The following is a 12485-nucleotide window of genomic DNA, read 5'->3' as shown; positions in this document are numbered from 1 at the left end:
GCTTGCCTCTGAGGTCTTAAGCGACTTCTATAGCTCTTCGATAAGCTCCACATGCTCGCTGTCGGCCGATTCTAATTCGTTAATACGAGTAGTACTATTTCCGAGGGAATCCTCGAGCTTTCGGATTTCTTTAGCATGTTACGTGCCTGCTTTCTTCAAATCTTCAAGCTCTTAGATCTTATAGGAAAGCGTCGCCTCTGAGGTTTTAAATTCAGACTCCAACTCTTGGTAAAGTTCCATCAGTTCGCTGTTTGTTGTCTCCCGGTCACTGATGATGTCAAGTCCGATTTGGACATCGGCCGTAAGTCTTAAAATCTCTTTGGCATTTTGCCTGCTATGCTCCTCAAGCTCTTCGTTGCTGGTAGTAAATTCATTGATATTGTCATTTCGGGTGCGGACCTGTCCCTCAAGTTCATTGATACGGGAACCGTTATCTTCAGCTGCATCGTTGGGTTGCTGGATTTGTGCGGCACTTTGCGTGCAAGTTCCTCGAAGCTCATTGTTGCTCGTCGTAAGCTTGATGTTGCTCGCCGTCAGCTCGTTGACTTTTGACTGAAGTGTATCGACTTCTTCCCTTAGCTGTCGGATGGAAGTTGCGTCTTTTGCAGCGGAAGCCTTGAGTTGTTGCATTTGTTCGGCACTTTGCGTGCCAGTTCCACGGATCTCATTGTTGCTTGTCGTAAGCTCGTTGACCTTTGACTGGAACTTTTCGACTTCTTCCTTTAGCTTTCGGATGGAGGCAGCGTCTTTTTCAGCGAAATCCTTGAGTTGCTTGATCTTTTCGGTACTTTGCGTACCATTTTGTAGGAGCTCTTCGTTCCTCGTAGAAAGCTCTTTGTTCTTTTCTTTTTGCTTGCCGAGGTCCGTTTCTAGTTCCGAAATTCGATTGGCGTCATCCGTAGCGGCGGCGATGAGCGTTTCAATGTCGATGGACTTGTCCGTGACCTTCTGTCCGAGCTCAGTGATCCTAGCTTTTCCTTGGAGAATGTTCCTACCAAGCGCAGGGCTTCGGTGGCGGCCTTATCTGCATCGCCTTCTAGGCGTGTGACTTGGTCAGACTTTACTTGTACGTCCGATTCGAGGCTTTGGATGCGAGTAGCGAATTTCGTTTTCTCCTCGCCGAGGGTCCGAATGGTTTCGGCACTTTGCGTGCCCTTTTTACCAAGCTCTTTAGTCGTCTTCGCCTGTGTCTCGATCTTTACCTCCATGCTTCTAGTCGCCGTTGCGCTTTTGTTGGCCTCAGCTTGAAGTTTCTTGATGTGGGCTTCGTCTTGACGGGACCCCTCCTCCAAGTGATTGTTGTTCTCGAAGGCTAATCGCTCCAATTCGGCCGTGAGTGCTACCTCACGCTCATAGGCGTCACTTAGACGTTCAATCTTAGCCCTGTCCTCCCCTTGTTGGGCTTCAGATCGAACCGTAAGCACGCCAATCATCATGAGTCCTTGCCGGATAGTAGAATTCAGATCTTCCTTTTCTTTCTCGGTGTTTGCCACCTGCGTCAACAACTCGAGGCATTCGCGCTCTTTAGCGGCGAGCTTCAGACGGTGTTGAATAGCTTCATTCAGTAACCACCTGGTCACACTCTTCTTTGTTGACCTCTCGTTAGTTATCTCCTGGTCCTTTGTGGCCATCATTTCCTTGAGTGCAGTATGCTCATCTTGAAGCGCCTCGTGGTTTACCTCGAGCGTTTGATACTGTTCTTCAATGTGAAGACGTTTCTCTAGCAGAGCCACGTACTTTGCGTTTGTCTTCCGGTTCTTGCGGGTCAGAGTTGTTCCTAAGATTGAGAGTGCTGTGCTCTAAACGTAACTCTGTGTTCTCCGCCGCGACATGGTCATTTGCCGCCACAACGTGCTTGTTGAACTCGGCGAGATCAAAATTTTCGGGTGTCAGACACTCAAGCGACACTTGGGCGATCGTGTGCTCTGACGACTTGGTCGCCAATCGTCGTTCCAAGGACCTAATCTCTTGCATCTTCTCGTTTCCCGCAACAATGTCTTCTGTTAGCGAGGTCGTGTGCTCCATGTCGTATTTGATCTGGAGCTCAAAAAAGTCACGCTTCAGGTCTGAAAATCTGGATTCCAATGCACCTGTGGCTTTGTTGATCGGGTTTTTGAGTTTTTCTGCCAACCTGTCAAGGTCCGCTGCTGAAAAATGCACCAACTGTTCTGTATCTGCAATTTTCTGTTGAACCGGATGACGCTTGGTGCGAACGAGCCTGGACGTTTCGCTGATTTGGGCTTCGTATTAATTAATGTTGAACACGCCTTTCAGCTTGACGGCCTCCAACCTATCCATCGCTTGTCGTTGGGCAGCACGATGCTCGTAGTTCTTTCCAGGGTCTTTTGCGCTCAGGACGCAAGCTGGTTGCTTGCCGAATGGTAGTACTGACTACATCGTTATGTAATAGGTCTGCTGCACAGCCAACAGGTGCAGCCGAGAGATACACGCGAACGGCTTGAGACAATGATAGACGACGATCGGCACCGAGATGCAGGGCCATATAGGTTGTTTCGGGACTCTCGAGAAGAGGGCTAGGCAAGGTCGTAAAGGTCTTTGGGACCTGGTCCGCCGAGAGATCCACACGAACAGCCTGAGACAATAATAGACGACGGTCGGCAACGAGCTGCAGGACCCTTCAGGTTGTTTCGGGACCTTCGAGAATAGAGTTAGGCAAGGTTTTAAAAGTCTTCGCAACAAAGTCCCCCGATGTCCACACGAACGGCTTGAGACAATGGCAGACGACGATCGGCGACAAGCTGCAGGACCCTAAAGTTTGTTTCGGGACTCTCGTGAAGAGAGTTAGGCAAGGCCTTAAAGGTCTTTGCGATCCAGTGAGGAAACGAATGTACGACTGGACAAGGAACTGTTATTTATCCTTGATGTTGAGTGAATGAATGAGCGTAAGAGAGCTGTGAGGATAAATGTCTACCGGAGAAGGGCAGCCATGTGAGGAGGACAACTGAGAGCGAGGACAGCCAGCCGTTCCCCGTAGCTGGGGACCAAGTCAAACTACCGCGGTTTGACGCGGACAATGAAAATACGCCGAAGCCGATGAGCAGTTTGTTTGTCGTGGTAGATGAATACGATATCGGTTGACTGTAAGCCAACAGCGCAGTTGGAGCGTTTATTGTACAATCGTGTAGATATGCGTCGAGGACGTCAAATGATTTCAACAAATCCCCTCCAAAACACAGCTTTCCTTCCGGAACCCCAGTATTTTTGAAGCAATTGTATATCTCGCCGTGCCATCGTGTGATTGCAAGCCCAAGGAGGGGATCCGGCCGTAATTTCTTTGATGATGAACGGTTCGCCTACGTTCGCCTGCATAGTGAGTGCCATTCCAATTTCCCCGTGGATTTGTTCGGAGTGCCAACACAAGCAAAGCCGCGCACGGAAACGCGCCAGATTCTCACGAGAAAAATGCTTCCGAGGCGCCGGTGACGCTTGTTAAGGTTGAAACGGGTTTTTCCATTCCTTTTGTTACTGCTGTTAAGGTTGCTTCAATCGGGGAAAAGGGAAAGGTAGTTGTGTTTGCGGACAATTCGTGGATGGTGCTGTTAACGCCGGCGGAAAAGATGGCTTTTGGCATGTTACTACTAGTCGGGATCGGAGTGTTTGACGGTAATACCGCACGAAAAGGTTATTGAGGTTGGAGTTAGTGAGCGAGGCCGGTCTTGGGAATGAAGGCCCTCTCACCTCCGCCACCAACGTACCCGGAGATTGGCGCGACTGCATCACCAAGCACACTGACAACCAAATCAGTCAACGATTGTGCATCACCTTCTTGCTCTTTTAATCTCCCTCTACGCCGTAGTCGCTCTATTTTCCCCGAATAGTCGAGAACTACTCCCGCCCCTCCTCCGCTCAGCGTTCTCGCACGCCACCCACCCGCCTGCGAGGCCGCGGCCACGAATACGACTGCTCCATCTGCACACGAATTATCGTCCTAAAGGCTCGGACTGGCCTGCGGGCGTAGTGACCCTCACACAGCCGGCAGGCGGATAAAAGGGCATGGGGAAGCGCGCGTTGATTTGCTGTTAAGTGGTCCGCTCACGGAGAAGATCACGGCCCAAGGATTGTTGCTGAACAGATAGACATCGGCGCGACGGATACTATCCCGCTGCAGTTATGCTCGTACGACGACGGGGCGCCGCCAGCTCCGCCCAGATTATATCATGGAGTCTGCGCGGGAAACCGCCATTCCTGTCGGCAAGCTGTGCTGCGGACGCCCCATTCAGGGTGACTGGCCAAGCATCTCGGCATCCGGGGAGAGGTAGGCACAGTGGGCGCGGTGGAGAGCGTGGTGAACGAGGTGGGAGGTGGATGCGGCAGGCGCGGTCGACAAGGTAGGCGCGATTGGCGGAATCGAGCGTCAGAGAGAGGCCTACTTCATGGTAGCGATCCTGCTCCTCTTCCTCTCGTGGTTGACCTGAGTGGCGTGGCGCGGCCGTAGGGGTGGGGGGGTGGAGGAAAGAGAAGAATGCTGCTGGTGCTGGTGCTGGCGGTCGCGACGTGTCGACGCGTCGCTGACGTCAGCGCGTCCGGGCTCTCGGGCCATCGCGCACGCCTCGTACGCCTTGACAGAGGTTCCGAGCTCTTTCGCATGGCATCGCTGTTGGCATTGCACTCCTGATGGGACTTGCGGAGTTTCACCGCATCTCAAGTTGCCTCGTCCCAACGAAGCATCGCCGCGTCTCCCCAACGACAATCGGCAAGCGATCCTTCGCCGAGTCGGCATCTGCTTTGGCTCTCTGCAGGCGCTTTAGGACTTTCGAGCGTCCATTGCGAGGCCAAAACCCTCCGGACCATTGTCGGAGGTTGTCCAGCTCAGATTCTTGACGGTCAGAGTTGCTCTGGGTCGTCTCAAGCTTCTGTTCCAAGGCTTCCCTGCTGTTCTTCGAAGCCTTCAACTGCTTCTCTACGTCAGCCAGTTTCTTTTCGGCGTCGGCTAGGCTGGTCCTACGGCGATTATCCTCGAGCATGTTGTCAGCCCGTTCGCTTTCGACCTTCCGCAAGGACACATTGGTCTTCAAGTCTTTTCCAAGTTCAACGGCGACGCCCCGGGCTTTGGAGAGATCAGCCTTCAACCGATCAATCGTGCTTTAGAGACCAGCAAGAGTGATGACGTGGTCGTCCGTCAATTTGTTCAAGTCATCAAAAGTTTTCTCGAGACTTCGCTTCCTGATGGTAACTTTATCGAGAGATTTTTTGTAACCTCTCGCTCGCTCTTCAGCCCTGGATGTGCCAAACTGCGACTCAGCCAACTGCATTTCGAGATCGTCGATGCGGGATTGGAGTGTACTTTTCGAGCCATTCGGAGTATCGATGTAGTCTTTAAGAGCGAACGATTGACCCCGAACACCCAAGACTTCTTCCTCGGAGGTTTCGAGTTTCTTCTCCACTTCGCACAAACGCGTCTCGACCTCTCTTTTGGAGATCACCGCGGCGTCAAGGTTTTCTTTGGAAGCGCTCAGTAGGCGCTGAACTTTCAAAGTTTCTCCCCGCGAAACCTGAAGGTCGTGCTGCGAATCCTTGAACTGCTCCAGAATATTGGCATTCGTTGCGTGTGACTCCCGGAGATTCTTTTTGGATGAGCTGTACTACCGCTTGTAGCTCGATGATTCGACTTTCGACGCGGAAAGCTTTACGATGGTGTCGTCAAGCTGCTCTTTGAACGTCGTCCTCGACATCTGCACTTCGGTGAACTGCTTTTGATTGCCCTCGTTGCGACGACTAAGATAGGCAACCGCCTCCTCAGACTCACTAAGCGCTCGCTTGGTGGCATCAAGTTCTTCCTGGACCTTTGTCGCCTCTCCACGTAACTTCGAGTTGGTTGCGTGAGAGGCGCTCAATAGGCGCCGGAGGCTATCCAACGTCGCGTTGGCTTCCTTCAACTGCAACTGGATATCATCATGCTGCTCCTGTAGAGTGGTTCCCTTAGGCCGCGATGTCGTCCGGTAAGTCTCAAAGCGGCGACGAACGGCATCCGGCTGACCCTCAACGTCATCTTTGGCAACTTGTAGAACGCCGTTTTGGCGCGAGGCGTCGTCGAGAAGATCCTTGGTCGTCTTCTGAACTTTCTAGAGGGATTCGAGTTGAAGTCGAGTTTCGTCCCGCTGACCCTGATTACCGGAGAGCATTTCCTGGGTTTAATCGAGCTTTCTCTGAGTGTCCTTTCCAACCAGTCGGAGTGCATCAGCTTCGAGCCGGGCTTGAACAAGCTGCTCCTGAGCATCCGTGAGGGAAGACTGTAGAACGCCTGTTTGGCGTTGAGCTTCGACGAGCTCATCTTTGACTGTCTGCTTCTCGCTCTCCAAAGAACTCAGAGCGCTTAAGTGGTTTTCATTGTTTAGAGCAGAAATATTCCGCATGTCTAGAAGCTCCGAGTCACGTTGGTCCAACTCCTCCTTGTACTGCTTTTCAGAATCCTCGAGGCGCTGAATGGTTTCGGTTTTCACTTGGACGTCGTTACGAAGACTCTCAATCTCATCGATCTGGGCATCGCTGGCTTGCTTCAGTTGTTCGTAACACGTGCCCAGTTGGTGGGCTATCGAATGTTTCGGAAGAATATCAACGCATTTTTATAGGACGTCCCAACTGCCTATAAAGAGTAAGTCTGCCGCCAGAGCAGATCGCCTCGAATTCTAGCAGTTTACCAATCTTCGCCAAGACACATGTCAGCCTGCACTGCACATCGTGGAGTGCCGGTCCGGAGCCGGCTCTTTTTACGATGGCTCAATGAAAGCTCACACGTTTTGGGCGATTCTCGGTAAGATGTCTGCACTAAGGATCTTCGCGGTTCTTAGTCCGGACTACCGACGATACACGGGCTCCTGCTGTGTCACCTTGGGTTGTGTGACTTATGCGAAAGCCACTGATCCGCTGCTCACACCCGCAGTTGCACCCGCATTCACACCTTCAGTCACACTCGCATCTGGATGGTAACTCAAAAGACATTCAAGAACCCTGATTTCCAACAAAAACATCATAGCGCGCGCTTTTTTATCATTGTCTTTTTCCTGGTTTTCATTTTCCTCTTGTGAATTCAGAAAGAGACCAAACCGAGCAGTCAGGTGCTCGCTGGGTAGGGACATGGTGTTGAACCAAAAGCGGAACGCAAAAAAGAAAACCTGCCCTAACTAGTACGATATGCACGCTCTCCCTTCACACGATGAGAGTCCCGAAGGTCATACCGCTCACGGCGTAACAATGTTGAAGCCAGGGTTACCTGGATCCAGAAGAGACGCCAACTTTGTAAGCGCCGATTCGTCGCCGTCAATCTGGATCCCCGCTTTCTTCAACTCCGTAGGGTCGAGACCATAGATGGCCAATGCAGGCAGATTACGAGTCGTCGTTGTGAGCGTCACGTCCGGGCTTGTCGACTGTTTGCCCGTGGTGTAAATGAGTGCGCCGTTGGAGAGCCACCAGCGGTAGCGGTTGTTTCCAGCGTCGGCGCTCCGGTCGGTGAGAACCACATCAATGGCGAGCTGCACATCCCAGGCGTTCGGGCCGTTGATCTGGATGGCGAAGACGTCGAACAGCATCTCGGGGGTTAGCTGCGACAGCATATCCGACGACGATGTTAGCGCCGGCGTGCCAAAGCTACCGACGCGCAGTTCTTGGGTGCCCGAGAGGAAGAAGTTGCGCCAGGTGCCGTTCTCGGCGCCATAGCCGAGCTGCTCGTACGTGTCTGCCAGCAGGCTTTTCGCGTCGGCGTTGGTCGCGTCCGCAAAAACGGCATGGTTGAGCAGCTCGGCGGCCCAGCGGAAGTCACCGTCGTTATAGGCTTCTTGCGCTTTACTGACCAGAGGACCGCTACCGCCAGCCAGGTCAACGTAGCGCTTGGCCCGCTCGACTGGGATGTGTTCCCAAAGATGGGAAGGGTTGCCGTCAAACCAGCCGATGTACCGTTGGTAGATGGCTTTGACGTTGTGGCTGACGGAGCCGTAGTATCCACGGGAGCTCCAGGTCTGGTCAATAGCGGGCGGAAGGGTCATTTGCTCGGCGATCTCTGGACCGGTGAGACCCTGGTTCAACAGGCGCAGTGTCTGGTCGTGCACGTAGGCGTAGAGATCACGCTGTCCCGAAAGGAAGCTAATGATGCGGTCAGATCCCCACGTTGGCCACTGGTGCGAGGCGAAGAGCACGTCAGTCTTGCCGCCGAAGAGGTTGATCGTCTCGGTCAGGTATCCCGACCAGCCATGTGGGTCCCGTACTAGAGCGCCGCGCAAAGTGAGTAGGTTGTGGAAGTTGTGCGTCGCGTCCTCGGCAGCGCAGAGAGCCTTGAAGTCCGGGAAGAATATGAGCATCTCGGACGGCGCCTCTGTGTCTGGTGCCATCTGGAAAACCATTTTGACGCCGTCGATAGTTTCCTCCTGGCCGGTTGTTGTGATGTCGAGGGTGGGCGCAATGAGGGAGCTTGTGCCAAAAGTCGACGTTGACTGTCCGAGTCCGACGCCGATCTGGGTTTGCGGGCTGCGCGTGATACCCTCGCCGTACATGTAGGCTGCGCGGCGGCCCATGGCTGTGCCGGCGTACACGTTTTCCGACACGGCATGCTCAAGGAAGCCCTCGGGCGCCAGGATCTGTACAGCTCCCGAGTCGACGTCTTCTTGAGATATGAAGCCCTTGACGCCGCCAAAGTGGTCAATGTGCGAGTGCGTGTACATGACCGCCTTGACCTTCTTCGTGCCGCGATATTGCTGGTACAGTTCAAATGCAGCTGCACCAACCTCGGCGCACCCGAGGGGGTCGATGACGATGATGCCTTCAGTCCCTTCGATGATGGTCGTGTTCGAGACGTCGAGGCCGCGCACCTGGTAAATACCCTCTGTGACTTCAAACAGGCCGTCGTAAGCACAGAGGTTCGACTGGCGCCATAGACTCGGGTTGGCCGTGTCGGGAGAGTCTTTCGTTCGCAGGAACTGGTATACGTCGTTGTCCCATATTGTGACGCCGTCCGAATTGACCACAGTGTTCGGTACGCGGCGGCCTATGAGGCCTTTTTGTGCATCATCAAAGTCCTGAGTGTCGGAGAAAGGAAGATTATTCTTCGCATCCTCTTGTTGCTTTTTGATCGTGTCTGTCGCTGGCTTGGGAGATGACATCTTGCGAGGTTTCTGTTTAGTGGTGCTAGGATGAGTTTCTTCTGGACTTGAGCACCGAAGAGACACTTGCAAGAGCGGGGTTTTATGTGCAGTCGCAGGATACAAAAATGCATGAGTGGTGATCTATGTTTCCAAATCTCGTCACTTTGCATTGAGATTTTGCAGGGAACGGATTTGTATGCCAATTCGAGGATTCGGGTTTAACAGCGTAGCATGAATGTTGTGTCGATTTGTTCAATCTGCTAAGGGAACATGCAGCATCTAATACTCGTGCTGCAGCTTCCCGGCCCTTCGAGGCTGTACGTCGTGTTGTGAAGCGCCCTTTCGGGTATGTCTAGATGCGGGCTTCCGACCTTCGCTAAATCTGCTCTTGCTACTGGCCGAATAGTATTAGTGAGCGGAAAAGCGCACAACAACCAATAAATTTGTGATACTGTAGCTCACGAGAGCATCAGTACAGTGCGGGGTATCGAGGTTGGTAGGCGTATCCGGAAAACCCCAAATTTGTCTCATACCTAATTACTTCATGGGCTATCGTAGGCAAATATAATTTCTTTAGTAAACAATTGTATCTTCGCTGAAGTTCTTTAGTTAAAAAGCCTGCTTCTATTTACTCAAGTCCATCGAATCCAGCGGCGATAAATGGGATGACACGCTACAATGTTTAAGCTCTAAGATATTTGTTTTTGGTTTGCGCTGGGTCAGATTTCAGCATTCATCCCTAGTCGAAACCTCGAATCCCAATGATAATTAAACGTCGGCTCAAAGGAACTTCAAGAATAACAGCGCTGCATAGAGAATATAGTCTTTAAATCATCGTTTTCTACTATATACGTTCTAAGATAATCAATACCCGTCTCCAAGTCTTTCAATATCCGATTTTCATCTTATAATCTACGTTTAAACCGCCTTCATTCTCACCATAAGCGGCGGCTTCACCCATACAATATGAGACTTCTGTCGAATCCAATCTTCAGAACCAACCACTGTCAAGAGGTTAAAATGAGACAAGACCTGGGCCAGCGCCAAACGAATCTCATGAAGGGCAAGGCTAATCCGTGTTAGTATCTTCCTGAGGTTCAATGAAGCTGCTTACTCTTTTCCAATGCAATTCCTTGGACCCCTCGAAAACGGGTGAAAAATCTTCCTGTCATCATTGGCAAACTCGCCTTCAGCTGTCTGCAGCCACCGCTCCGGGATAAATTCGTCTGGTCGGTGGAAGTTGAGTGCAGAGTGATATGCAGGCCACTGATGGATGCCTACGGCGGTCTGTTTCCAAAGCCTATCAGATCCATCTTAATATTTAAGCCATGTGATCTATACTTACGCCTGTAGGAACTTGCTTTCCACAGATGACCGTGCCGCCTTTTGGGACGATCCTATACAGCATGTCGGGGGTAGGGGGATACAGCCTCAAGCTCTCATTGATTACCGCGTTGAGGTACGGCAGTCGTGCTAATGTTTGCATCGTGAACGGCTCTTCCTCGACGGACATGCTCCGTACCTCTCTTGTTAATGTGTTGAGCTGTTCTTGATGAGTCGCAAGGTACCACACTACTCCACAAAGAGCGGTTGCAGTTGTTTCCGTTCCTGCAGTCATGAAGATGCACGCATTAATATGCACTTCCCCTCTTGTCAGTGCGTCCCGTTTCTTTCCTACCAGCGTCCAAATATCCGGCAATCCCGTATTTTCTCCTTGTTCCAACCGCTGATTGACCAGGTCAGCCGAGTAAGAAAGATGTTCATCCCTCTTTCCAACCATTCGTTTCGAAGCCAGTACCCGCATCATCAGTCTCCGCAACAGCGGCGCGTAGTAACACACGATACCATGTATCGAAGAGGCGCGAAAGACCGCAAAGACGTTATCTGCCCAAGGTGAGTAGACACCAGCGTCCAAGAGCCCCAGCGGTTTTCCGAACACAAGTTCCGACATGACATCAAAAGACATGAAGTTGAACAAGTCGGCCATGTTTTCCACTGTCTCTCCGTTGCCGTGCTTACAAGCGCGCTGTAGCCTGTCGATGAGCTTCCGCATATGCGTAAGGATCATGGTCTCCTGTTTCCGCAGTGCCGCAGTAGTAAATGCAGGCGCGAAAGCGCGGCGCTGGCGTACGTGTTCCAGGCCATCAATAGTCTGGACAACACCACGAGGAAGACCTGCTACCGGCATGATAAAAGCAGGCTCTTTCGGTAGGGCAGTGTAACCGTTGAGGTTCGAGTAGGCGTCTAAATGACAATTAGATTGTGCTATGTTCGTTGAAAGGATTTGGCATACCATCCCATGTCCCGCTGGTGATGTTGCTTAGCTCCGTAGGACTGAGTCGCACCACTGGACCATACTTTTGGTGTGCTTGATGCGCATGATAGAGGTTTGTGCCGACGAGGCGATGCCAAATTCGTGGGATTGAGGATGCGCGGCAAAGAAGCGGGCCGGGATAAGATCTCAACGGATGAATGTATAGGTTGTAAATGCATTTGCTGCAGTACCACAAAAGCTTCCCAATCGGTCAGTGAAACTCGATAAATCAGATCTGGAAGTAGCACCTTGGGAAAAACTTACGAATGCGGGGATTACAAACGTTGAAAAAGCCATTTCAACTAAGGAGATACGATGATGGGTTGCTTCTGACAGATTCAGCGCCGCCTATTCAACTTAAATGCGAAAGCCTCGAGTATAATCTTAATCTATCAATAGACGAAAATGCTATCCATGTTACACCGAATAAGCTGACATATATCAAAGCGGGGTAATTGCATACAACCGACGCCAAACTAATCATTCTTACCAAAAGCATAAGATCAAGTTGGCCACCTTCTATCAGCTGAAAGGTTAACGTTTGCCAGCTGAAAAGTGACATGCAAAGCGAGATGCTGACTCAGACCGGTGGCGCAAAAAGCAAGTGTTAGATCGGCGCGCCTAAACCACGAGCACTTTACAACATCCTCATACGCGGGCAGCCCATCCTGAATCATCTCTTCCCTCTCTACCGCCCCTTGACAATCATTATCTGGCCAGGGTAGCACGGCCTGAAGCTGTGATGCTATTATTCTCTAATTATCGTCTTTACTCTAGGTAGCTGCGGTATTACTAGGTAGCTTCCTACCGAGTAAGGCTGATAGGCTATTCTTTTTTAGTCTACTATCTTAGAGTATTCTCTGTCGGCTTTCCTAGAGTAGGAAGTACTAGAGGAGAACGTAGAGAACTAATTCGACTTCTCCGTATTTATATTATTTATTATTAATCTAGCCTATTCTCGTGCGGTATTAGTTAAGCTAGTAATAGCTAGTTCGTAGCTAATGATTGATTGATTGATTGATTGATTCGTTTTACGTCTATATGCAGTTGGAAACTATGACGGACGGTCCGTTTAGGAC

General features: G+C 51.3%; 3 protein-coding genes across 3 annotated transcripts; 1 reads left to right on the top strand and 2 right to left on the bottom strand.

Moving 5' to 3' along the window:
* The first annotated feature begins 648 nt into the window (after nucleotides 1-648).
* On the top strand, nucleotides 649-1122 carry K452DRAFT_56037 (uncharacterized protein). The gene has a single exon (XM_033546846.1). It carries the CDS (start codon nucleotides 734-736, stop codon nucleotides 1046-1048), a length of 315 nt encoding a protein of 104 aa, XP_033395497.1. The 5' UTR covers nucleotides 649-733; the 3' UTR covers nucleotides 1049-1122.
* A 5816-nt stretch (nucleotides 1123-6938) lies between these two features.
* On the bottom strand, nucleotides 6939-9208 carry K452DRAFT_274225 (uncharacterized protein). Its single transcript, XM_033539182.1, has one exon. The coding sequence runs from the start codon at nucleotides 9108-9110 to the stop codon at nucleotides 7200-7202; it is 1911 nt and encodes a 636-aa protein (XP_033395496.1). The 5' UTR covers nucleotides 9111-9208; the 3' UTR covers nucleotides 6939-7199.
* An 802-nt stretch (nucleotides 9209-10010) lies between these two features.
* Nucleotides 10011-11703, bottom strand: K452DRAFT_327762 (uncharacterized protein; the record flags this gene model as incomplete). The annotated part of the gene is made up of 5 exons (XM_033544941.1): nucleotides 10011-10161; nucleotides 10207-10379; nucleotides 10438-11336; nucleotides 11386-11605; nucleotides 11671-11703. The coding sequence occupies 5 exons, from the start codon at nucleotides 11701-11703 to the stop codon at nucleotides 10011-10013; spliced, it is 1476 nt and encodes a 491-aa protein (XP_033395495.1).
* Nucleotides 11704-12485: the final 782 nt, after the last annotated feature.

The sequence above is a fragment of the Aplosporella prunicola genome, assembly GCF_010093885.1.
Source record: "Aplosporella prunicola CBS 121167 unplaced genomic scaffold K452scaffold_18, whole genome shotgun sequence".
Lineage (NCBI taxonomy): Eukaryota > Fungi > Ascomycota > Dothideomycetes > Botryosphaeriales > Aplosporellaceae > Aplosporella > Aplosporella prunicola.
The sequence above is the reverse complement of the archived record's forward strand: the minus strand, read 5'-3'. Positions and strand labels throughout refer to the sequence as shown.

Bases quoted from the DNA above. Each gene is read 5' to 3' on its own strand.
- K452DRAFT_56037 (XM_033546846.1), top strand. From the start codon at position 734: ATGGAGGCAGCGTCTTTTTCAGCGAAATCCTTGAGTTGCTTGATCTTT.
- K452DRAFT_274225 (XM_033539182.1), bottom strand. From the start codon at position 9,110: ATGTCATCTCCCAAGCCAGCGACAGACACGATCAAAAAGCAACAAGAG.